Genomic DNA, 26,275 nt, shown 5'->3' with positions numbered 1-26,275 from the left:
TCGGGCCAGATGCCTTGGTGCTATATGTCCATGTACGGCTGCCGTGGTTGCTATGGATATGCTCGAGAAACAATTGGACACTACTATGGAAACCGGAACGTGCCTTCCAAGCCCGAAGTTTATATCGAATGGTTTGTTGTTTGCCGTAGAAATAGGCCGACTGTTCTAAACTACATAGCCATTTTTACTAACTAAGCAGCACGTTTTGTTTTTTTAGTTGATAGCTATGTAACTAGATTAATTGAGAAAGGTGCCGACTATCTAACGTTATCTTGGAGTAGAAGAAAAGGTGCGTACTAGTACAATTAAAATGTGTAACTTACTCACTTGGCAGGCGCTTTTAATCAAAGCAGCTTAATAATCTTTTAATTTCACATGGTAACGTTACACACACAATAATGGGTAACGGTATATAGTTTAATTAGGTGCTACCGTCAAGGTATGTATGTTACCTCAAGACCTGTGAGATAAAAGGGTAGAATGGTTATTTACTATTTGTTTTAGTAGGCGTAGCTAATTTAAAATGTTACCTTGCTTCTTTGCAATTGGGAATATGTCTTATTTCTGGTGTATAATGAATGCTAAGGCATATTATAGGCTACATGCTGTCAGTCATTACCTTGGCTACCCCCTCGCTGACAGGTATTTTTAGGTGCATGTACAGTGGCTTCAGAAAGTATTCACACCACTTTTTGCACCCCTTTTAGTATTGTAGATTGTTATATAGCTAATATTGAATTTTAAATGGCTAAAAGTGCCATACAATAACCCCTAATGACAAAGCGAAAACATGTTTTTATTTATTTATTACATTTATTAAAAATCTAAAGCATGTTTTCACTTTGTCATTATGGGTTATTGAGTGTAGATTGATGGGCAAAAATAGCTATTTTATCCATTTTAAATTAAATCTGCAATACAATAAAGTGTGCAAAAAGTGAAGGGGTCTGAATACTTTCTGAAGCCACCGTGTTTTACGTATTTTTATATTGCATGGCTAACTGACTAGCTGTGCTGTAGCTATTAGGCCTATATATGTAATTATTTGAAGAATAGTAACTATTATTAATGATGCTACAACGATAGTAAGCGCCAAAACTGAGCATTTCAAATGAACTCAAACGCCAGGGCAATCGTTCCCGGAAAATGTCACACTCCACGTTTAGATCCCCGGTGGGTTTTCTCGTGATGCTGATTTGACAGAACTGCTGACAGGTTGTAGCCTACTTATATAAACCAATAAGGCAAAGATCCAATACTATGTGAGTGTGTGTGTATAGAAAATATGTTCCGCTGCCTATTATGGCGGCTGTATATTATTAAAGTCACCCTGCGCGGTCAATATGACCCGAGCGACTTCTCCGCTCTAAATGGTTACCAGAAAGCCTCATTTCATAGTTAAATAAATAAATATGTATATTTCAATTTGTCAGATTATAAATCAAGAACAATAACTTAAGCGACACGACCCTGTAAAATATTTACACCCTGTAGTTTAATCAATCAGAAGAATGTCGGTCTCATTACGGAAATATGAACAGATTGTGTGATCTTTTTAAGTAATCACCGTTATTGGTTGGGATTTCTCCTTTCCTTTTCGTGTCACTTAAGTTAATGGGAAGGTAAAGGAATGAGAGACGCGGGCCATAAATTTGCATCTGTCCGGCAGTAACCGCTGTACAAACACAAGAAAAAAAGCCCGGTTTTGGTAATACACTTTATTAAAAGCAGTAACTGTTTGAATGCTGGGTTATGTTTTGCATTGGCGGCGGGAATCATTGGTATGCGTAGGTGTGCTTGTGTGCCTACACAGCTAAATCATATTTGGACACAAAAACAGTTCCAATAAACAGTGACAAACCTAATACCAGGGTGTAAATATGATCATCAGACGATGTCCCTCCTCTGCAGCATTGCTATGTCTCACCTGGTCCTGTCTGTCTGTCCATCCTCAGGTGTGATGTTGGCAGAGAATCCAGTGAATCCTTTGACCTCTGACCTCCACCAGAGATCACGCTGCACCAAAAATGGACAGGTAGGGGCTCTGGCTCTTATGGACCTGTGTCACTCTTTGGGTTGTCATGGTACCAGAATGTACACCTGAGGAAAGAAATCACTTTAATATGTTGCAAAGTGCTTAATGTGTCTGTGAACACTATTACTGCGTTCACATATTTCAGGGAATTCTGATTGGAAAAAGAGTTCAATATATGGTCAGTGATTCATGTTCAAGATGTATTCAGAAAAATTTAGTCAAATTGGATTTGGTGTCGTGAGAAATCCGGAGCATGAGACTTTGCAGGGGAGGCCTTTGCACAGGTATGTTCAGTAATCTTAAATAAAGTTTATTTTGCAGTATTCATCAGTGGCTGGTGCAGATTATCAGAATGAATAAAATCAAAAATAAAATCAGGAATAAATCCTGAGGGAAAGCGTGATGTGCTGTTTGCTGGAGGGCATGAGAGGACATGGGGGTGCTGAGAGCCACCTGTCCCACACTGCCTCCTCTCCTCCAACTGCACTCTTCAGCTGCACCAGCGTGTGAGAGATATTTGATATTGCTGATAGTTGATATTGCCATCTTTCTTCCTTCAACATTTTTGTGGAGGCCTCCTCGACGTGTTCATATCCGCTGGTTTCTCCAGCTTTGAGCTGATCTATCTGCTCCCTCTGGTGGCCGTGCATAGTCACTACATGGTTGCAATGGTGTCGTGGTTGTTCTGCCGGTTGTTAGTATCGGCATCCCTGTTCCCGGAGAGCCACCGGGTCTGCTGGTTTTTGTTTTCACCTTAAAATCAGCAGCTGATTTCAACTCAAGAGGATAGGTGAGCTGAGTTAAATGTGTAACCAACTGCTTTCATTGATCAACTAGTGCTGAGTCACAGCCAGAGCCAGCACACCCTGCGGCTCTCCAGGACCAGGGTGTCCGACCCCGGCGTTAGCGTCTCACTGTGGTCTGCGGTGCTGCAGCAGGGGTCTTAGCGCTGCGTGTCCTGCAGGGGGCGGTGTCCAGGCGGTCGGGGACGCTGCAGAGGGTGGGCACGTCCAAGCGCACGCGCTACCTGGGCGTGGAGACGCTGGCGGAGCTGGTGTGGGACAGCTGGGAGCTGGGCAGGGAGTACACGAAGAGCCTGCCCCTGAAGAACGTGCACACCAAACTGCACAAGCTCAGCTTCAGGTGAGTCCCGCCCACGCAAGCAACCCTGAAAGTATTCTTCATATGCTGTAGTGCAGTAGTGTATGATGGTGTTGTGTTGATTGTGGTGTGTGCTGTAGTGCTCTAGTGTATGATGCTGTTGTGTTGATTGTGGTGTGTGCAGTAGTGTATGATGGTGTTGTGTTGATTGTGGTGTGTGCAGTAGTGTATAATGGTGTTGTGTTGATTGTGGTGTGTGCAGTAGTGTATGATGTTGTTGTGTTGATTGTGGTGTGTGCAGTAGTGTATGATGGTGTTGTGTTGATTGTGGTGTGTGCAGTAGTGTATAATGGTGTTGTGTTGATTGTGGTGTGTGCAGTAGTGTATGATGGTGTTGTGTTGATTGTGGTGTGTGCAGTAGTGTATGATGGTGTTGTGTTGATTGTGGTGTGTGCTGTAGTGCTGTAGTGTATGATGGTGTTGTGTTGATTGTGGTGTGTACTTTAGTGCAGTAGTGTATGATGGTGTTGTGTTGATTGTGGTGTGTGCTGTAGTGTATAATGGTGTTGTGTTGATTGTGGTGTGTGCAGTAGTGTATGATGTTGTTGTGTTGATTGTGGTGTGTGCAGTAGTGTATGATGTTGTTGTGTTGATTGTGGTGTGTGCAGTAGTGTATGATGGTGTTGTGTTGATTGTGGTGTGTGCAGTAGTGTATGATGGTGTTGTGTTGATTGTGGTGTGTGCAGTAGTGTATGATGGTGTTGTGTTGATTGTGGTGTGTGCAGTAGTGTATGATGGTGTTGTGTTGATTGTGTGTGGGCAGTAGTGTATGATGGTGTTGTGTTGATTGTGCTGTAGTGCAGTAGTGTATGATGGTGTTGTGTTGATTGTGGTGTGTGCTGTAGTGTATGATGGTGATGTGTTGATTGTGGTGTGTGCAGTAGTGTATGATGGTGTTGTGTTGATTGTGGTGTGTGCTGTAGTGCAGTAGTGTATGATGGTGTTGTGTTGATTGTGGTGTGTGCAGTAGTGTATGATGGTGTTGTGTTGATTGTGGTGTGTGCAGTAGTGTATGATGGTGTTGTGTTGATTGTGGTGTGTGCAGTAGTGTATGATGGTGTTGTGTTGATTGTGGTGTGTGCAGTAGTGTATAATGGTGTTGTGTTGATTGTGGTGTGTGCAGTAGTGTATGATGGTGTTGTGTTGATTGTGGTGTGTGCTGTAGTGCAGTAGTGTATAATGGTGTTGTGTTGATTGTGGTGTGTGCAGTAGTGTATGATGGTGTTGTGTTGATTGTGGTGTGTGCTGTAGTGCTGTAGTGTATGATGGTGTTGTGTTGATTGTGCTGTAGTGCAGTAGTGTATGATGTTGTTGTGTTGATTGTGGTGTGTGCAGTAGTGTATGCTGGTGTTGTGTTGATTGTGGTGTGTGCAGTAGTGTATGATGGTGTTGTGTTGATTGTGGTGTGTGCAGTAGTGTATGATGGTGTTGTGTTGATTGTGGTGTGTGCAGTAGTGTATGATGGTGTTGTGTTGATTGTGCTGTAGTGCAGTAGTGTATGATGGTGTTGTGTTGATTGTGGTGTGTGCTGTAGTGCAGTAGTGTATGATGGTGTTGTGTTGATTGTGGTGTGTGCAGTAGTGTATAATGGTGTTGTGTTGATTGTGGTGTGTGCAGTAGTGTATGATGGTGTTGTGGTGATTGTGGTGTGTGCTGTAGTGCAGTAGTGTATGATGGTGTTGTGTTGATTGTGGTGTGTGCAGTAGTGTATAATGGTGTTGTGTTGATTGTGGTGTGTGCTGTAGTGTATAATGGTGTTGTGTTGATTGTGGTGTGTGGTTCCCTAGGGCCCCTGCCTCACGGGTCTTCTCCACCCTGTTTCCCCACACCATGGTCCTGAGCCCCGGCACCACCTCCACCCTGCCAATCACCTTCCGCCCGCTGGAGAGGGTAACAGCCCCAACGCACAGCCCCACCTGTGTTTACAGGGTCACATGACCGTACCTGTGCCTGCATCATTAATACAGCCCTACCGTGTTTCCACAGTCACACGGCTGGACCTGTGTTTAAACCGTTAATATATGCCTTATCAGCATCAACACAGTCTTAGTTGGGTCTTAACTCTTTGTGTAGTAAATAGTCTTAAATGTATTTCTGTGTGAAGGATGCTCTTTGCAAAGTGTAATTCTGAAATGGCAATGTCTTATATATACTATAGCAGTGCTGATACTGCTGCTCATTTCAATCTAAAAAATAATTAGTACATACATATACAGTACATATAAACAGGGGTGCAAAATCCAGGGGTAGGAAAGCAAAAGTCCTGCCTTCTGTTTCTTCCACCAATGAAGTCAGCCTGCTGATTTTGTGAATTAGTTCTACCTCCTGGCTGAAGAACTGTGACAATTAGCAAATCGAGGTGATTGGAACAAAATACTGGTGAGGAATTGAACTTTATGACCCTGGATTTTCCACCTCTGCATATAGAGTGTGAGGCCTGGTTGCAGTGTAATCTCTCCACGCTGTGTGTGCTCTCTCCACTCCACGCCGTGTGTGTTCTCTCCACTCCACGCCGTGTGTGCTCTCTCCACTCCACGCTGTGTGTGCTCTCTCCACGCTGTGTGTGCTCTCTCCACGCTGTGTGTGCTCTCTCCACGCTGTGTGTACTCTCTCCACGCCGTGTGTGCTCTCTCCACGCCGTGTGTACTCTCTCCACGCCGTGTGTACTCTCTCCACGCCGTGCGTGCTCTCTCCACTCCACGTGTGCTCTCTCCACGCCGTGTGTACTCTCTCCAATCCGTGTGTGCTCTCTCCACGCCGTGTGTGCTCTCTCCACTCCACGCCGTGTGTGCTCTCTCCACGCCGTGTGTGCACTCTCCACTCCATGTGTGCTCTCTCCACGCTGTGTGTACTCTCTCCACGCTGTGTGTGCTCTCTCCACGCTGTGTGTACTCTCTCCACGCTGTGTGTGCTCTCTCCACGCTGTGTGTACTCTCTCCACAATGTGTGTACTCTCTCCACGCAGCATGAACATTCGGACAGCATTGAATTCCACAGCAGCTTGGGGACGTTCCAGGTGTCCCTGCGCGCCACTCTCCCACAGCACGCCCTGGTGGCCCCCGAATCGGTGCTGCTGGCCCCCTGTGGCGTCCTAGACAGCTCCCAGGCCTCCTTCCTGCTCCACAACACCAGGTAGAGTCTGCACAGCTGGGACTGGGGACAGTGGGACTTAATGAGCGGTTGTTAGCTTTCGCTTGCCGACTTGTGCCCATGAGATGATGGGTGTCCCATCTGTTGATATATTTCTGAGTGTGCTTTATTTATGTCCTGCCTGCATAGTTTACCAGGGCATGTAGCAGAGGCAGAGAACAGAGCAGCAGGTTGGAGTGTCTCAGGTCAGGCCTAACACTGCTGGATAATGCCGCACCTCTTGCCAGAAAGCAGGCAAAAGGACAAGCCTAGATGGGCTAATTCGTCTGTTTTCATCATCAAACTTCTTATTTTGACAGACACTGTATGTGTCGATAAGCTAGAAACACATCTGCCTCTGCCAGTACCTACAAACACACTGTCTCCGTCATTAACTGCAGACACACTTCCTGTTTCTGTCAGGAAGTTGCAGACACACTTCCTGTTTCCGTCAGGAAGTTGCAGACACACTCCCTGTTTCCGTCAGTAAGCTGCAGACACACTTCCTCCCTCTGTCAGTAAGCTGCAGATGTGCTTCCTGTCTCTGTCAGTAACTGCAAACACACTTTCTGTCTCTTAGTAAGCTGCAGACGCACTTCCTGTGGAAAGTGAGCGAGCCATTCCAGCTGTCTCCAGAGACCGGTGTTCTGGGCCCAGGGGAGGAATGCCATATGACAGTGATGTTCAGACCACAGGGGGCGCTAGTGTTCCAGCAGGCAGCAGCCTGTGTGTTTGGAGAGCAGGGGGAGTGCCAGTGCAGCGTTCTCTTACAAGGCCTGGGTGAGTGATTTTGAATATCTGACATTGATTTTGTCTTTGTTAGGTCAAATATCACTGTGCCTCCAAAGTGCCCCAAATAACTGCTGTTAAATACCAAATACCCCCACTTACAGCTGTGTGTGTCCCTTATCCACAGCCAAATACCCCCACTTACAGCTGTGTGTTCCCCTCATCCACAGCCAAATACCCCCACTTACAACTGTTGTGTCCCTTATCCACAGACAAATACCCCCACTTACAGCTGTGTGTTCCCCTCATCCACAGCCAAATACCCCCACTTACAGCTGTGTGTTCCCCTTATCCACAGCCAAATACCCCCACTTACAGCTGTGTGTTCCCCTCCTCCACAGCCAAATACCCCCACTTACAGCTGTGTGTTCCCCTCATCCACAGCCAAATACCCCCACTAACAGCTGTGTGTTCCCCTTATCCACAGCCAAATACCCCTACTTACAGCTGTGTGTGTCCCTCATCCACAGCCAAATACCCCCACTTACAGCTGTGTGTTCCCCTCATCCACAGCCAAATACCCCCACTTACAGCTGTGTGTTCCCCTCCTCCACAGCCAAATACCCCCACTTACAGCTGTGTGGCGTGGAGCAGGAGGATGGCTGCAATGTGCTGGAGTTCGGCAGTGTGCCCATCAGCCAATCCCTGGAGAGACACTTCTACATCCTCAACCCATCCTCTGTGAGAGACTAGCCGCCTAGCTCATCAATATTCATTCTTTTTCAAATCTACTTTACTAGTATGAAAACAGGACTTATGCATTTATCTAAAGCAGGAAATACACAGATGATGCCATTTACACAAATCTCTCTCTCCCTCCCTCCTTCTCTCTTATTCTCTCCTCTCCCTCCCCTCCCCCCCCTCTCTCTCCCTCTCTCCTTCCCCCTCTCTCTTATTCTCCCCTCCCCCTCTCCCTCCCTCCCCTCCCCCTCTCCCTACCCCTTTCCTCTCCCTTGCACTTTCCCTCCCTCTCTCTTATTCTCTCTCCTCCCTCCCCTCCCCCTCTCCCTCCCTCCCTCCCTCTCTCTCTCTCCTCCCTCCCATCCCCCTCTTCCTCTCTCGCTCTCTCCTCGGCAGGTGAGCGCCTCCTTCAGGCTGGCGGGGGTAGGGCGGGTGCCTCTGGAGGGCTCTGTGTTTGGGTGCGAGGCGCGTGAGGGGCGTTTGTCCCCGGGGGACAGGGTGAAGGTGTCCGTGTGCTTCTCCCCCCTGAGGCCGGACTGCAGCAGTGTGGAGTACCTGTGCCTCACCTGCCACGGCGCCCCCAGCACGGCCTTACTCAAACTGCACGGCAACAGCACAGGTGACATCGGCCAATCAGACTGCACTCACTGGTGTTACAAAAGACACTGTTTATTTTAGTGCTAGAACATTTTGTTTTTTCACAGTGTTAGACAGTTTATTTCATTGCGAAAAAAGTGTGTTTTTCACAGTTTTAGAAAGCATGTGTTTATCTCTCTGGGTTAAAAGAGTGCAACAGTTTGTAGTCCTAAAACGTGGAAGATTTTGAGCCATGGCTTCCCTCGGCAGATTTCCGATGTCCTATAGGGATTTGTGTTTCCTGTGGGAAACAAAGTCTGTGGTTAACGTAAGCTTAAGAGAGTTTCACATTCTGTTATATGAGTTAAATTACATCTGTTAACAATCAACTATGAATTTAGAAACTGTTATGTGCTTTAAAAAAGCAAGTTGCTTCATAGAAACTGCAATCGTCACATTCCACCAGCCACCACTCAATTTCAACTCCTGGGTTGGCCTACAACCATCACTGTACTGTAACACTCTTTTAGACAGTATGTATTGGTCATGCGCAAAATAGACAGTGAAACAGCTCTTCACAGGTGTTAGTTGTTGTGTTGTAGCCCTGTCTCTCTCCCTCTGCTGCCCCCCCAGGCCCGGAGGTGACACTGCGTGCGGCGGTGCTGGACTTCGGCTGCGTGTCCCCGGGTGGGGAGGCGTGGCGGACCGTAGAGATGGCTAACTCGGCCGCCGCGGAGGGGCACTTCCAGTTCGACACGGACGCCTCGGGGCACAGCGTGTTCACCGTGGACCCGCCCTGCGGCACGTTGCCCGGCGACAGCCGGCTCACCCTGCGCGTGCGCTTCCGTCCGCAGCGGCCCATCGCCCACCACCGGAGGGCGCCCTGCCTGCTGCTGCACAGGGTGGGCGAGGCCGGCGCGCCACACACCAAACACCACACCGCACCTCACCTCTCTGCCGCACCAGGCTGACACAGTGTGGTGTGTGGAACATATACACATCTAAAATATCAAGTATCTGTGGGGGACCAAGCACAAAGAAAATACTCCATCGAGAATTAATATTTGCCTCCAAAAAACAAACAAAATTCATTGCAAATTTGAATATTTCTGCCTCAAATTGATTCAAACCTGGGACCCTCTGGTCAAAATGAAACTGATAAAACATTAGGACTACTAATAACTGATCAATATCATATTTTCTGTTTTATAAATATTGTGTTGAATTATGAATCATGTCAAAGGTGAGTAAATTCTCTTTGCCTGGTCTCCAGGACCCTCTGTTCCTGGACTTGATTGGCACCTGTCACTCAGAGGAACTGAAGCCAGCGATCCTGAGCTCCGAGCACCTGAAGCTGTACGACCTGCACCTGGCCCGGGGGCTAACCTGCTACCCCCCCGACATCCTGAGCGCCATGCTGGCAGCGGGAAGCCTGCAGCTCGACCAGGAGGGGGCGCTGCTGCTGCCTGAGGTCAGTGCTGTGTGTGGACGGGGTAGTGGTGTAAGTAAGTGTGTATGAGTGTGTATGTGAGGGTGAGTCAGTCTGTGCCTGTGTGTGTGTAACTCATACTGTGGCTCTGTGTGTGTGTGTGTGTGTGTCTAACTCAGACTGGCTGTGTGTGTGTCTCACTCTGACTGTGGCTGTGTGTGTGTGTGTGTGTCTATCTCAGACTGTGGCTGTGTGTGTGTGTCTAACTCAGACTGTGGCTGTGTGTGTGTGTCTAACTCAGACTGTGGCTGTGTGTGTGTCTAACTCAGACTGTGGCTGTGTGTGTGTCTAACTCAGACTGTGGCTGTGTGTGTGTCTAACTCAGACTGGCTGTGTGTGTGTGTGTCTAACTCAGACTGTGGCTGTGTGTGTGTGTGTGTGTCTAACTCAGACTGTGGCTGTGTGTGTGTGTGTCTCACTCAGACTGTGGCTCTGTGTGTGTGTGTGTCTAACTCAGACTGTGGCTGTGTGTGTGTGTGTGTCTAACTCAGACTGTGGCTCTGTGTGTGTGTGTGTGTGTGTGTCTAACTCAGACTGTGGCTGTGTGTGTGTGTGTCTCACTCAGACTGTGGCTCTGTGTGTGTCTAACTCAGACTGTGGCTGTGTGTGTGTGTGTGTGTGTGTGTGTGTCTAACTCAGACTGTGGCTCTGTGTGTGTGTGTGTGTCTAACTCAGACTGTGGCTGTGTATGAATCTGCAGGCTGCACTTGAGCGCCCCCCTGTGGAAAGCGGTGATATGACCGAGAGGAACCTCGTGGAGGAGTACTTCCAGGGCGGGGCTGACTCCGCGGGCGTGGGGGCCCATGTGACGGTGGCCCCGGCTGAGCTGCTGTTCCCGGACGGGCCCCGCTCCCTCCCCCTCTCCATAACCAACCACACCAAGGGCCGGCTCAGCCTCGCCTGGACCTCCAACCCCGACTCTCCCTTCTCCGTCTCCCCCGCATCCTGCGACCTGCCCCCCCTCAAGAGCACCGCCTTCAGGGTCACCTACGCTCCCCTGCAGCGCAACACCCTCCACGGGGCCCAGCTGGAGTGCTTCGCCTGGTACACGGTACTGCTGCTCCATCCAACTCACATCAGCCCAACGCCCTGCGTGACCGCATGAGGTGTCAATACGCAACTGTATGACGGAGTAATGCATACGCACTGAGTGGAAAATAAGTATCTGGGTATTGTATGAATGGATGTGTGTGAATATCATACTTTATGAATGATGATGTATAAGTATACGTGTGTGTGAGTGAATTTGTAGTTGCAAGGTACAAGTGAATAATGTGTGAATGCGTAAATACCTCACCTTATGTTTGAATAATGTTTTAAAACTGTACTGTATGAGTGAGTTATGTGTAAAAGTAATGTGTGTGTGTGTGTGTGTGTAAAATGTTGGCCTTTGTGAGTGTGTGTATCATATCGGTGGCTGATGTCTGTCTGGGCCCTGCAGGTTTTGCGGGACCATCGGCTGGTGGAGGAGCACACGGTCTGCCCGCCCTGGTGTGTGACCGTCAGGGTCAGCGGACACTCCTTCCAGCCCGGCTGCGAGCACTTCACCCCCCGCTTCTCCCTGCAGCGCCCCCTGGTGGTGAGTCTGAGTATGCATCAGTCAGATACTACGTGTGTCTGCTTTACACCAGGAGGGGGGGGGGGGGGTGTGTGTCTGGTGGCACCGCACTGTGAGAGGTCTGCTGCTCCAGTGAAGCTTCTTGGAAGATTATTCAAAATGTTTTTTGCTGTTTTTCTGCTGGGTTGGTTGGATTTTGCTGTTAAAATATTGATGTCAGTTTTATTTCTTTGACAGAGATTTGCTGTAAGGATTCTCTCTACTCTCTGCCCCCCTCTCCAGGTGTTCCCAGCGCTGGCTGAGGTGTGCTACAGGACTGCTCTTCTCCAGAACGTGGGGGACCTGCCCCTGGCCTTCAGCTTGGGCTCGGAGGGGTCCCCCTCAGTCAGCGTGCACCCCTCCATCGGCCTGGTGCAGCCCGGAGCCCTGCAGGTCCTCACGCTGAGGGGCGTCCCAACAGAGGACCAGACCCCCACACTGTCCATCTCCATGCAGATCAACGCCACTCCCAAATACACACAGGTACCAGGAGAGCATGACTCGCTATTCAGTGTGGTGACTGTATTTCATGGTGGTTAGCATTGGGAGTGATTGTTTTTGTGTGTATGGTTCTGTGTGTGTGGTATTGTGTGCGTGTGTGTGTGTGCTCCAGGGTCTAACAGTGGTCAGTATATAATGTGGTATTGTGTGTGTATGTGTTTCATGTGTTTAATCTGTGTGTGTGTGTTTGTGTGTGTGTGCTCCAGGCTCTAACAGTGGTCAGTGTATAATGTGGTATTGTGTGTGTATGTGTTTCATGTGTTTAATGTGTGTGTGTGTGTGTGTGCTCCAGGCTCTAATAGTGGTCAGTGTATAATGTGGTATTTTGTGTGTGTGTATGTGTTTAATGTGTTAATGTGTGTGTGCTGTTCTGTGTTTAATGTGTGTGTGTGTGTGTTAATGTGTGTGTGTGTATGTATGTGTTAATGTGTGTGTGTGTATGTGTTTAATGCGTGTGTGTGTGTGTGTATGTATGTGTTAATGTATGTGTGTGTGTGTATGTGTTTAATGCGTGTGTGTGTGTGTATGTGTTAATGTGTGTGTGCGTTTGTGTGTGTGTGTTAATGTGTGGGTATGTGTGTGTGTGTTAATGTGTGTGTGTGTGTGTGTATGTATGTGTTAATGTGTGTGTGTGTGTATGTGTTTAATGTGTGTGTGTGTGTGTATGTGTTAATGTATGTGTGTGTGTGTGTATGTGTTAATGTATGTGTGTGTGTGTGTGTATGTGTTAATGTGTGTGTGTGTATGTGTTAATGTGTGTGTGTGTGTGTGTGTGTATGTGTTAATGTGTGTGTGTGTATGTGTTAATGTGTGTGTGTGTGTGTGTGTGTATGTGTTAATGTGTGTGTGTGTGTGTTAATGTGTGTGTGTGTGTGTGTTAATGTGTGTGTGTGTGTGTGTGTGTGTGTGTGTGTGTGTGCGCGCTCCAGGCTCTGACAGTGCTGTACGTTGTGGAGAAGCCGCGCGTGTCTCTGGAGGGGGACGGTGTGCTGTTCTTTAAGCCCACGGCGCTGGGGTACACCTCGCTCCGCTCTCACACCCTGAAGAACACGAGCCGCCTCCCCCTGCACTTCCACTGGCGAATCCCCAGCCCCGACGCCCGAGTGCTCTCCGTCCAACCAGAGAGCGGCGTCCTGCAGCCCAGCGAGGCCCAGGTGGGTGGGGCTGTCTTTCCGCACGCTTTCCTCTCTATCCGGAAGTCTACTCGTGTGATTCAGTCCTGTAAGCTGTGCAGTGATTAGCTTGTTCCAGGCGCTCTATAATTGAATGTTGTAAACCTTGATTGGCTGGTCCCAGGTGCTGAAGTGGTCCTTCGCCCCATTGGCTGAAATGCAGTACAATCTGAGGCCCTGCCTGACCTTCTGGCCAACCCAGGTGCCAGGGAGCAAGAAGTCCCGCCTGTTTCTCCAGGTGGTGGGGCTGGCCTCCACTGGCTCCCTCCAGGTCTGTGACTGTTCGTTTTGACTGTTGGTCACGTGATTATCGTCTGCAGTGCGACTGTAACAGAATCTCTGCGTCCTCAGGCAGAGCAGGCTGTCACAGACCTGGGCCAGTTACTGGCTGGCAGCTGTCAGTCATGTGACCTGCCGCTGGTCAACAACGGCCCCTGCCCCCTCAGCTTCTCCCTGGAGGTGAAGCAGTGCATTGTGGGCCCCGGGCAGGAGGACAGTGGCAGGGAGGCTCTGGGTAAGGGAGAGTGAGTGAATGTGAGCCTCTGTTAACTGTGCTGGTCTTTGGGGTGTCTGACCTCTCTCCTCCCTCCCCCCTGCAGCCCTGCAGCTGGACAGTCCCAGAGGCACGGTACCGGCCCGGTCCAGAATGGTGCTGCGTTCCAGAGTCAGACTGGCCCACAGAGCCCAGTACTGCTGGACCATCAGCTACCGGATCCTCAGCTCCTCGGGTACTGACTCCGGCTGTGTGGCTATGTGGCCTGTATTAGTGGCTGTGATTGGTGCCTGATTCCCCTGCCTCCCCCCTCCCCTTGGGCTCAGAGCTGATTCGCTGTTCTCTCCCTCAGGCTCAGAGCTGAATGGCCGTTCACTCCCTCAGACTCAGAGCTGAGTAGCTCTTCTCTCCCTCAGCTGATTAGGGTCTCTCTCCCTCAGGCTCAGAGCTGATTGGCTGTTCTCTTCCTCAGGCTCAGAGCTGATTGGTGTTTCTCTCCCTCAGACTCGGAGCTGATTGGCTGTTCTCTCCCTCAGGCTCAGAGCTGATTGGCTGTTCTCTCCCTCAGGCTCAGAGCTGATTGGCTGTTCTCTCCCTCAGGCTCGGAGCTGATTGGCTGTTCTCTCCCTCAGGCTCGGAGCTGATTGGCTGTTCTCTCCCTCAGGCTCGGAGCTGATTGGCTGTTCTCTCCCTCAGGCTCGGAGCTGATTGGCTGTTCTCCCCCTCAGGCTCGGAGCTGATTGGCTGTTCTCTCCCTCAGGCTCGGAGCTGATTGGCTGTTCTCTCTCTCAGGCTCGGAGCCGATTGGCTGTTCTCTCCCTCAGGCTCGGAGCTGATTGGCTGTTCTCTCCCTCAGGCTCGGAGCTGGCGGGGCCGCAGTACCTGTGTGAGGTGAAGGCGGAGGGTGTGTTCCCGGTGCTGCAGGTGACAGACGTGCGGGGCAGTGGGGGGGTGGAGGGGCTCAGCAAGCTGCAGCTGTGGGGGCTCTTCTCCCTGGACCCCCTCAACGCCTACCTGCGCCGCGACCCCACCCCCCCCGAACTCACCTACAGGGTGCCCACCCGACACAGGTGCACACACTGAGTCACACTGCTCTTCAACAGCTCCACTTCGCTACATGTTATTTCACTTAGAGCAATCACTGCGTATTATGTTCGTGTTTTAGGAAGTCTGAGCTGTTCTTGGCTGATGTTCTGTGTGTGTGTGTATATTGGGTTCATGGTGTGTCTGGCTCATGGTGTGTGTGTGTGTATGTGTGTTCTGTGTGTATGTGTATATTTGGCTCATGCCGTGTGTTTGTCTGGCTCATGGTGTGTGTGTGTATGTGTGTTTTGTGTGTATGAGTATATTTGGCTCATGGTGTGTGTGAGTATATGTGGGGCTCATGGTGTGTGTGTGTTTTGTGTGTGTGTGTCTGGTTCATGGTGTGTCTCTGTAGTCTGCAGGGCTCTCCCTCCTTCTTCACTCCGGTGCTGTTGGACTGCAACTTCAGTGCAGCGCCGCTGGGTTCTGAGCCCTCCAGTGTGCTGCTGATGCTGGAGAACCCCGGCAGCATCCCTGTGGACTGGTGGGTCTGTGTGTGTGTGTTTGACTTGTGTCTGTACCACACTGCTCCGCCCCCTCACAGCACAGCTCCTCCCCCTCACAGCACAGCTACGCCCCCTCACATCACAGTCCCGCCCCCTCACAGCACAGCTCCGCCCCCTCTCTCAGCACAACTCCTCCCCCCCACAGCACAGCTCCGCCCCCTCACAGCACAGCCCCGCCCCCTCTCAGCCCTGCTCCTCCTCTTCCTCAGGTGCTTCCTGTTCCCGGAGGACCAGCAGCTGGAGCTGGAGTGCTGGGCGGAGAGTGTGGAGTTCAGCCCCACAGAGCTGCTGCACATGAAGGTGCAGGAGCAGCGGCTGTTCTCCGTCTCCCCCCGCTCTGGAACTCTCCAGCCTGGCCAGCAGAGGGCAGTGCAGCTCACTCACAGGTCAGACATACAGACAATTCACATCAAAAAGGATGTCACATGTCAATAATTTTTATATCAAATGTTGATAATCTCTCATCCTCTCAGGCATGATTTTGCTGGAACTGACCTCCTCCCAGTCCTTCTGAAATTGTCCCATGGCAGAGAAATCCTGGTGAGATTCCCTTTCCCATTATCCCTCCTTCCCACTGTAGAGCATAATGAATATAATAAATCTGGGGTGACATGGCTCAGGCAGTAAGAGCAGTCGTCTGGCAGTCGGAGGGTTGCCGGTTCGATCCCCCGCCCGGGTTGTGTCCCTGACCAAGACACCTAACCCCCAAATGCTCCTGACGAGCTGGTTAGTGCCTTGCATGGCAGCCAATTGCCGTTGGTGTGTGAGTGTGTATGAATGGGTGAATGAGAAGCATCAATTGTACAGTGCTTTGGATAAAGGAGCTATATAAATGCCAACCATTTACCATTTGAATATGCACTCAGTGAGCATTTTATTAGCTGTTTATTAAACTTATTTTTTAGACCTGGTCTTCTGCTGCTGTTGCCTATCCACTTAGAGGTTTGAGGTATTGTGTGTTAAGAGATGCTCTTCTGCTAATGTGTGGTTATTTGCGTTACTGTCACCTTCCTGTCAGCTTTGACCAGTCTGGCCCTTCTCTTCTGACGTCTCTCATGAACAATGTGTTTTTACTCGCAGAACTGCTGCTCACTGGATGTTTTTGTTTTTCTTTGCAACAACAACCAGAGATTCTTGTGTGTGAAAATCACATGAGATCAGCAGTTTCCGAGATACTCAAACCACCCTGTTTGGCACCAACAATCATTCCACGGTCAAAATCACATTTCTTCTCCATTCTACCATATGGTCTGAATAACAGCTGAACCTCTTGACCATGTCTGCATGCTTTTATGCATTTAAGTGCTGCCACATGACTGGCTGATTCAATATTTACATTCACAAGCTGGTATACAGGTCTACCCAATAAATTGCTCAGTGAGTGTATGTGTCATTTATTGGAAACTTAAGCAGATAGACAATATGTAATTCATACATACCCTGTATGTACCCTGTGCATAGGATGAATGTTGAATTTAAACTTCAGTACAGACTGTGCCTGTGTGTATGCGCGCGTGTGTTCATCTGTTTCCAGCTGAACTTCGTTGGCGTGACGGTGGAGAGAGACATGCCCTACGTTCACTTCTCCTCCAGCCAACACACCTTCACCCCCGTGGCCATCGGGGGCTTCAGCCCCCCCAGACAGGTGAGCGTGTCCGGAACCTTCTCTGCGCCTTCTGCTCTGAAGCTCCTTCCTCTGCTTCATGTTAATATTAATGATTTTTATACCACAGTGTATACCTCACCTCGCATTGTGATTGGGTGATAGTCATTCCAAGGAGTGTCATTACCTCATGATAAGGCACTCCTAACTTAGCATTAAACTGTCAGTGTGTTACTCTGTACAGGTGTATATAATACAGTATGTTACTCTGTACAGGTGTATATATTACAGTGTGTTACTCTGTACAGGTGTGTATAATACAGTGTGTTACTCTGTACAGGTGTGTATAATACAGTGTGTTACTCTGTACAGGTGTGTATAATACAGTGTGTTACTCTGTACAGGTGTGTATAATACAGTGTGTTACACTGTACATGTGTGTATAATACAGTGTGTTACTCTGTACAGGTGTGTATAATACAGTGTGTTACTCTGTACAGGTGTGTATAATACAGTGTGTTACTCTGTACATGTGTGTATAATACAGTGTGTTACTCTGTACAGGTGTGTATAATACAGTGTGTTACTCTGTACAGGTGTGTATAATACAGTGTGTTACTCTGTACAGGTGTATATGATACAGTGTGTTACTCTGTACAGGTGTGTATAATACAGTGTGTTACTCTGTACAGGTGTGTATAATACAGTGTGTTACACTGTACATGTGTGTATAATACAGTGTGTTACTCTGTACAGGTGTGTATAATACAGTGTGTTACTCTGTACAGGTGTGTATAATACACTGTGTTACTCTGTACAGGTGTGTATAATACACTGTGTTACTCTGTACAGGTGTATGAGCTGTATAATGGAGGGGCGGTCCCTGTAAGGTACCACATTGATACGGCACCCCTGGAGCAGCTGACAGAGGATCATTTTGGGCACCCGGTCCTGCAGTGTCTGACCCCCCGTGGAGAGGTGCAGCCTGGCCACACGGCTGGTCTCGAGTGGATCTTCTCTCCCCTGGAGGTCAAAACCTACACAGTGCGTAATCCTCACCACCCCTGCGTCTCTCTCTGTCTCACTGTGTTACCCTGTCTCTCCGTGTGTCGTTTGTGTTCACCTGCACACCCTCCATATTGTGCTACTGGTTATTGTATTTTTATGGTTTTAGAATACATTACATTTTATTGGTTTATGCTTCTGTTCTTAGCCCTGCTGTAAAGCCGGCTACGACCAGCTTGAAATTACCAGCTACCAGCTGTTTCAAAACATAGCTTCAGCTGGTCAAACAATGTTGGGTATGGAGCTGGTCTAAACTAGCCAACCAGCTACCAGCTGTTTCAAAACCTAGCTTGGGCTGTTTTTTTCAGCAGGGAGGCTTGTTATGCATGTGCTCTGTGTGGATTTAGAATATGTACTTTGATTCTTGGTTAGCATGGTTTAAGGGATAGTTCACATTTTTAAGACCCAGGTCCGCTGATCTACTCACCATGAAGTGTGTGATAAATTGAGGACATGACGGGCTCAAGCCCTCCTGCCTCGACTACACATATCTCACTCCCTGTTAGCCGTTAGCTTTGTTAGCCAAATAACATTGATTTAATGGGGGCTTAGAATCACCCCCTGACAGCTATTTAACAAACTCTGACATTATTGCTTTAGTGATTTTTCATTTTTACTCACCGGTGTGGGAAAGTTAGTCAGGTCTGCCTCTATCGCTCGTATTAATCATTTGAATGCGTTGGTGTGTTGGGGGCAGCCTGTAGCGTAGTGGCTAAGGTGCCTAACTGGGACGCAGAAGGTTGGTGGTTGAACAGAAGATCCGCACAGCTGTTGGGCCCTTGAGCAAGGCCCTAATCTAACCGTTTGCTAAGTGAGCACCAGGCAGTAATGCAGGGAGCTCTCTCCCAGGTGGATGTCCCTGTGCATGTGCTGGATGGGGACTCTGTGCTGGTGCGGTTCGAGGGCCGGGGCTGGGACAGTCGGGGTGCGGGGGAGGCCCGAGGCGGACCCCCCTCCCTGCCGAGCACACAGAGAGTGGCCTTACCTGGACAGGTGAGAAGTGTCACCTGCACCTCGCCATCACCATGACATTTATGTGCCTCGGTTAACCTAACAATGAAATCCTAAAATAAGATTCTCACGCTTTCCCATTATGCCACTGGATTTTGTGTGTGGAATCTGGTGTATATAAGAAATGTGTGACTGTTTGTTTAATCCTAGTACACTATTACACTACCGGTACTATAATGTACAGTGGGCATTGTCTCTTCTGGGTGTCTGTGTCACCCTGTTCTGACTGTGTCTGTCTTGCTCCTGGCTGTGTGTCTCTTTCCTGGCTGTGTGTCTTTCTCCTGTGTGTGTCTCTCTCCTAACTGTGTCTGTCTCTCTCCTGTGTGTGTGTCTCTCTCCTGGCTTTGTGTCTGTGTCTGTCTCTCCCCTGGCTGTGTGTCTGTGTCTGTCTCACCCCTGGCTGTGTGTCTGTGTCTGTCTCTCCGCTGGCTGTGTCTGTATGCAGCTGGTGTTCCTGTCAGAGGAGTGGGTCTCTCTGGGGGATATCCCTGTCTGCTCCCGCAGCACCCGTATCCTGTTCCTCACCAACGTCTCCCGCACTGAGAGAGTCCTCTACAGCTGGAATCTGCCCCGGCACCGCCACCAGCAGGTCTGTGTGTGTGTGTGTGTGTGTGCACTTGTGTGTGTTTGATGTGGTGTATACTGTATATACCATGGTGCAGGTAGTGTGTTTAATGTGGTGTATGTGTGTAGGTTATGTAGTGTGTCATATGGTGTTGTTTGTGTTGTATGTGATAGTGTGTTGTATGTGATGTGTATTTGCAGGTGCAGGTGGTAGTGTATGTTGTATGGGATAGTGTGTTATATGTGGTGTGTATTTACAGGTGAAGGTGGTAGTCTGTGTTGTATGGGATAGTGTGTTATATGTGGTGTGTATTTACAGGTGAAGGTGGTAGTGTACGTTGTATGGTATAGTGTGTTGTATGTGATGTGTATTTGCAGGTGCAGGTGGTAGTGTGTGTTGCATGTGGTAGTGTGTTTAATGTGTAATATGTTTACAGGTGCAGGTGGTAGTGTGTGTTGTATGTTGCAGTGTGTTATATGTGGTGTGTATTTACAGGTGCAGGTGGTAGTGTGTGTTGTATGGAATAGTGTGTTATATGTGGTGTATTTACAGGTGAAGGTGGTAGTGTGTGTTGTATGTTGCAGTGTGTTATATGTGGTGTGTATTTACAGGTGCAGGTGGTAGTGTGTGTTGTATGTTGTAGTGTGTTATATGTGGTGTGTATTTACAGGTGCAGGTGGTAGTGTGTGTTGTATGTTGCAGTGTGTTGTATGTGGTGTGTATTTACAGGTGCAGGTGGTAGTGTGTGTTGTATGTTGCAGTGTGTTATATGTGGTGTGTATTTACAGGTGCAGGTGGTAGTGTGTGTTGTATGTTGCAGTGTGTTATACGTGGTGTGTATTTACAGGTGCAGGTGGTAGTGTGTGTTGTATGTTGCAGTGTGTTATATGTGGTGTGTATTTACAGGTGCAGGTGGTAGTGTGTGTTGTATGTTGCAGTGTGTTATATGTGGTGTGTATTTACAGGTGCAGGTGGTAGTGTGTTGTATGTTGCAGTGTGTTATATGTGGTGTGTATTTACAGGTGGTAGTGTGTGTTGTATGTTGCAGTGTGTTATATGTGGTGTGTATTTACAGGTGGTAGTGTGTGTTGTATGTTGCAGTGTGTTATATGTGGTGTGTATTTACAGGTGCAGGTGGTAGTGTGTGTTGTATGTTGCAGTGTGTTACATGTGGTGTGTATTTACAGGTGCAGGCGGTAGTGTGTGTTGTATGTTGCAGTGTGTAATATGTGGTGTGTATTTACAGGTGCAGGTGGTAGTGTGTGTTGTATGTTGCAGTGTGTTGTATGTGGTGTGTATTTACAGGTGCAGGTGGTAGTGTGTGTTGTATGTTGCAGTGTGTTATATGTGGTGTGTATTTACAGGTGCAGGTGGTAGTGTGTGTTGTATGTTGCAGTGTGTTGTATGTGGTGTGTATTTACAGGTGCAGGTGGTAGTGTGTGTTGTATGTTGCAGTGTGTTATATGTGGTGTGTATTTACAGGTGCAGGTGGTAGTGTGTGTTGTATGTTGCAGTGTGTTGTATGTGGTGTGTATTTACAGGTGCAGGTGGTAGTGTGTGTTGTATGTTGCAGTGTGTTATATGTGGTGTGTATTTACAGGTGCAGGTGGTAGTGTGTGTTGTATGTTGCAGTGTGTATATGTGGTGTGTATTTACAGGTGCAGGTGGTTCCTGACAGCGGGCTCTTGGCTGCAGGACAGAGTGCTCTCTGCATCCTCACTTTACAGGTCTCAGGCAGCCCCAGCTTCTACCTGCTGGACCTCATCTGCCAGGTGAGAGCTTACAACACACGCACACACACACCAACACTCACACACATACACACACACACACACACTCCAACTGCAACACACACACACACCCACACACATACACACACCCACACCCTCCAACTGCAACACACACACACCCACACACATACACACACCCACACACTCCAACTGCAACACACACACACACACCCACACACATACACACACCCACACCCTCCAACTGCAACACACACACACACACACCCACACACACATACATACACACACACCCACACTCACACACATACACACACACACACATACACACTCCAACTGCAACACACACACACACACACACACACACACACACATACATACACACCCACCCACACTCACACACATACACACCCACACCCTCCAACTGCAACACACACACACCCACACTCACACACATACTAAGCCATTGCTCTTCCAGGTAGAGATGTTCGGGGTGAGGTACGTAGATATATGTCGTGTGATGAGCGAATATGTGATGTCATGAAGCATGTGGCCTGTTGCTAGGTGACGACAGAGCGCGCCATGGCGCAGTACGAGGAGGAGCTGCAGCGGTGGGAGCAGGAGAGAGAGAGGCAGAGGAATGAGTTCACCTTCACAGAGCAGGGCATCGAACCGCCCAGCCACTGCCTGCTGGACAACCACACCCAGGTGAGGGACCACCTGAGCAGACGCCTACAGTCCAGCATTCTGCTTACAGCCGTTTCAACACCTGACTCACACTGTACCTACACACATTTACCAAACACTGCATACGTCTCACCTATCTGTATTCACGTGCCTTTGTCCAGAAAAAACGCAAGTGCCCCTGAAAAGTTAATATTCAGTAAATATCTTAAACACACGTCCTCCTTGTTTGAATATGAAAATGTGCTCTCCATGAACCGCTCTGACACTTGCTTAATATCTTATCTGTAGGAGTGTGTGACACCCACACAGAGAGCTGGCAGCATGATGAGAAAGTACAAGGTGAGTTTATCTAAAGTCCCAACAGAGTGCTCCCATTGGCTCTCATGCCTGGAGTTACACGGCAGCACTCAAGACTCACCCCTTATCTCTCAATAGAACCAGGTTTTATTTTCAGTCCTATCACCTGACAAATAACAAAGATTTATTTTAAGAGGGTTTTCTTTACATACAACAATATATAGGACAATATGTTATCTTTTACAATTTAATATTGGAATATGGCTCCATAAATGCAGGCATTGAATTGATCCTGAATGGTGATCAATTTATAATAGTGGCTGTGTGGAAGATATATTGGACTGTACTGTCCTCTAGGGTCCTCTTCACACTTGTTCCTGTGTTCAATCTGCACTTCATTCTACGTCACTCTGGATAAGAGCATCTGCTAAATGCCTTGTAATGTAATGTAATGTAATGTAATGTAAAACATAGTGAATGTTGTTCAATAAAGATGAATATTTTTAATTACTCCCTCTCAGACCTTGCCTCCCATCTGCAGTAGCAGTGATGTGTTAGGGGTGATGGAGGTGAGGCCCAGCCGGGAGGAGAAGCGTGCCCAGAGAAAGGCCGCCGAGGTGTGGAGGAGGCCGGAGCAGCCCCGCCCCTTCCTGGTGCACCTGGGCGTCACCGCCCGCTCCCACTCCTCCCCTGAGCTCCAGAGCTGTTCCCTCTCCCGCCTCAACACACACTACATACACAGGTACCACACACACACACACACACACACACTACATACACAGGTACCACACACACACACACTACATACACAGGTACCGCACACTACACAGGTACCCACACACACTACACACACACTACATACACAGGTACCACACACTACACAGGTACCCACACACACTACACACACACTACATACACAGGTACCACACACTACACAGGTACCCACACACACTACACATACACACTACACACACACTACATACACAGGTACTACACACACAGGTAGCCCTGTTTGTGAAATTTATACATGTAGCCCTGTGTATGGAATTCGCACAGCTCTTTCCTGTATGTGTGTGTGTGTGTGCGTATGTGTGATATCTGGAGGTAAATCCTCAGCTCAGCAGTGCAGTACTGCATTGTGATATTGTGAATGAGGCCCAACAGATGAGCAGTACTGTGTTGTATTTACAGAACTCAGAATCCCAAACTGCCCAGCCTCCCTGACTCCGGTGACAGATCACTGTTCAGCCATGGTGCAGAAAGAGAGATCATCACTCATGCTGTCTCCACTCTCCTCAGGTAAGCAGTATACCTGTGCGTGCACGAGATTGTGTGTTGAGTATGTGCTTGTGTCCGCATGCGTATATGAGTGTGTGTGTCTGTTTGTGTGTGTGTGTGAGAATGTAATACATATATATTTATTTTCTTTGTACAGGAGCCTCATTGATGACCCCCAGTTCCAGCAGTCTTTAGTGGGCAGCTCAGCAGACCCTGTGCCTTATTTCAGCCAGATACGCTCTCCCCAGCCCCAGAGCGTCTCTTCCGCTGAGGGGCCCTCTCTGGACCTCAGCCCCGAGTCACAGCTCCATCGAAACACAGCGAGCGAGTCACCGCTCCACCACAGCACACAGGAGTCAGAGACTCATCAGAGCACACTGCAGGAGTCACAGATTGACCAGGACCCACTGAATGAGTCACAGATTCACCAGGACCCGCTGAATGAGTCACAGCTTCAGCAGAACACACTGCTGGAGTCACTGCTCCAGCAGGACACGCTGTGTGAGTCCCAGCCGCCCCAGGACACACAGCTCCAGGAGGATGGCGTGAGCGAGTCTGAGCTCAGTAACGAGTCAGTGGGCGAGTCAGAACTGGAGCTGCCTTTACAGGAGAGCATCCGCGGGTGAGCAGGGCGGCTCAGCACTCACGACACGCGCACAGCTTATTTAGGAGTCTGCTCATGTTACTACTTCTTATATATTCTCTCATCAATGTTTTTGTCTTGTAGTGAGACTTAAAATCTTATCTTTTCTCTCAAATAGAAAATAAAAGCTTCTTTTAATTTACTTTTTGCTTGCCAAGTCAGTTGCCTTATCCCAGTTGCAAATCTTGAAATTAGTCAGTCTTATTTCTATTACTATTGCTAAAAGTAATAGAAATAACTTTTCCATTATATTTTTGTGCAAATACTAGACTAAAATGTTTGGGTGTGTATTTGTGCACATCCCCAGGCTGCCAGAGTTTGCTGACCTGGTGGAGGATGTGCTGCTGAACACACTGCAGAACCTGATGACTGAAGCCTTCCTGGGCGAGGTGCTTCTGACGGCCCGCCCACGCACCATCGCGCTCCCGCCATCTGCGTCCAGGTAAACACACCTGCACCTGCACCACGCTTCACACAACGCCTGTACTATACCACACAGTGCCTGTACTATACAACACAACACCTGTGCTATACTACACCCACACAACGCCTGTACTATACCACCCAGCGCATGTACTATACCACACAACGCATGTACTATACCACACAGCGCCTGTACTATACCACACAGTGCATGTACTATACAACACAACACCTGTGCTATACTACACCCACACAACGCCTGTACTATACCGCACAGCGCATGTACTATACCACACAACGCATGTACTATACCACACAGCGCCTGTACTATACCACACAGCGCATGTACTATACCACACAGTGCATGTACTATACCACACAACGCCTGTACTATACCACACAACGCCTGTACTATACCACACAGTGCCTGTACTATACAACACAACACCTGTACTATACCACACAGCGCATGTACTATACCACAAAACGCATGTACTATACCACACAGCGCCTGTACTATACCACACAGTGCATGTACTATACCACACAACGCATGTACTATACCACACAACACCTGTACTATACCACACAGCGCCTGTACTATACCACACAACACCTGTACTATACCACACAACGCCTGTACTATACTACACCCACACAACGCCTGTACTATACCAAACAACGCCTGTACTATATTACACCCTCACAACGCCTGTACTATACCACACAGTGCATGTACTATACCACACAACGCCTGTACTATACCACACAGCGCCTGTACTATACCACACAACGCATGTACTATACCACACAACGCCTGTACTATACTACACCCACACAACGCCTGTACTATACCACACAGTGCATGTACTATACCACACAACGCATGTACTATACCACACAACGCCTGTACTATACCACACAGTGCATGTACTATACCACACAACGCCTGTACTATACCACACAGTGCCTGTACTATACCACACAGCGCCTGTACTATACCACACAGCGCCTGTACTATACCACACAACGCTTGTACTATACCACACAACGCCTGTACTATACCACACAGTGCATGTACTATACCACACAACGCCTGTACTATACCACACAGCGCCTGTACTATACTACACCCACACAACGCCTGTACTATACCACACAGCGCCTGTACTATACCACACATTGCATGTACTATACCACACAACGCCTGTACTATACCACACAGTGCATGTACTATACCACACAACGCCTGTACTATACCACACAGCGCCTGTACTATACCACACAGCGCCTGTACTATACCACACAACACCTGTACTATACTACACCCACACAACGCCTGTACTATACCACACAGCGCCTGTACTATACCACACAACACCTGTACTATACCACACAACACCTGTGTTATACTACACCCACACAACGCCTGTACCTCATCTGCTTCATATACCACACCTGCATCTCACTACAGAACATCAGGTGAGTCTATTTGGCTGTCAGCCGTGCTATGAGCCCGGTCTACTACAGGTGGGAGGAATAAAGTGTGGGCTTCCTGTTTTCACAGGAAGTCTCCCAGATGCAGCTCTCAGAAGCCTTCTGCAGGGACAGCTGACAACAGCAGGGAAGTCATTTAATCAGATGATGGACAGACAGTTTACTCAACTTGAATTCCTTTTTGATACTATCATGTTTTGAAAGGCATTATATTAAATCTAATTTATAGTCAAGCTAGTTTTTCAC

The 26,275-nt window shown here is 48.5% G+C and overlaps 1 protein-coding gene across 1 annotated transcript; it reads left to right on the top strand.

The window, feature by feature from the left end:
• The first annotated feature begins 1,960 nt into the window (after nucleotides 1-1,960).
• On the top strand, nucleotides 1,961-26,231 carry cfap65 (cilia and flagella associated protein 65). The gene is made up of 32 exons (XM_061225730.1): nucleotides 1,961-2,035; nucleotides 3,000-3,178; nucleotides 4,984-5,086; nucleotides 6,162-6,328; nucleotides 6,906-7,105; nucleotides 7,671-7,795; nucleotides 8,192-8,414; nucleotides 9,005-9,273; nucleotides 9,645-9,851; nucleotides 10,573-10,911; nucleotides 11,302-11,439; nucleotides 11,701-11,940; nucleotides 12,888-13,112; nucleotides 13,255-13,401; nucleotides 13,482-13,644; nucleotides 13,730-13,858; nucleotides 14,480-14,693; nucleotides 15,062-15,190; nucleotides 15,422-15,598; nucleotides 15,686-15,752; nucleotides 16,747-16,857; nucleotides 17,668-17,859; nucleotides 18,730-18,873; nucleotides 19,337-19,486; nucleotides 21,121-21,228; nucleotides 21,769-21,912; nucleotides 22,180-22,230; nucleotides 22,710-22,930; nucleotides 23,380-23,487; nucleotides 23,624-24,088; nucleotides 24,417-24,551; nucleotides 26,100-26,231. The coding sequence occupies exons 1-32, from the start codon at nucleotides 1,961-1,963 to the stop codon at nucleotides 26,167-26,169; spliced, it is 5,415 nt and encodes a 1,804-aa protein (XP_061081714.1). The 3' UTR covers nucleotides 26,170-26,231.
• Nucleotides 26,232-26,275: the final 44 nt, after the last annotated feature.

This window comes from Conger conger, chromosome 17 (assembly GCF_963514075.1).
Source record: "Conger conger chromosome 17, fConCon1.1, whole genome shotgun sequence".
NCBI classification, from domain to species: Eukaryota; Metazoa; Chordata; class Actinopteri; order Anguilliformes; family Congridae; genus Conger; species Conger conger.
The sequence above is the reverse complement of the archived record's forward strand: the minus strand, read 5'-3'. Positions and strand labels throughout refer to the sequence as shown.

What these genes read in the sequence shown, in the direction of transcription:
- cfap65 (XM_061225730.1), top strand. Translation starts at nt 1,961, where the DNA reads ATGTTGGCAGAGAATCCAGTGAATCCTTTGACCTCTGACCTCCACCAG. An exon ending in CCTCCACTGGCTCCCTCCAG is followed by an intron (nt 13,402 to 13,481) that starts GTCTGTGACTGT and finishes CTGCGTCCTCAG; the next exon opens with GCAGAGCAGGCTGTCACAGA. An exon ending in AGGGTGCCCACCCGACACAG is followed by an intron (nt 14,694 to 15,061) that starts GTGCACACACTG and finishes GTGTCTCTGTAG; the next exon opens with TCTGCAGGGCTCTCCCTCCT.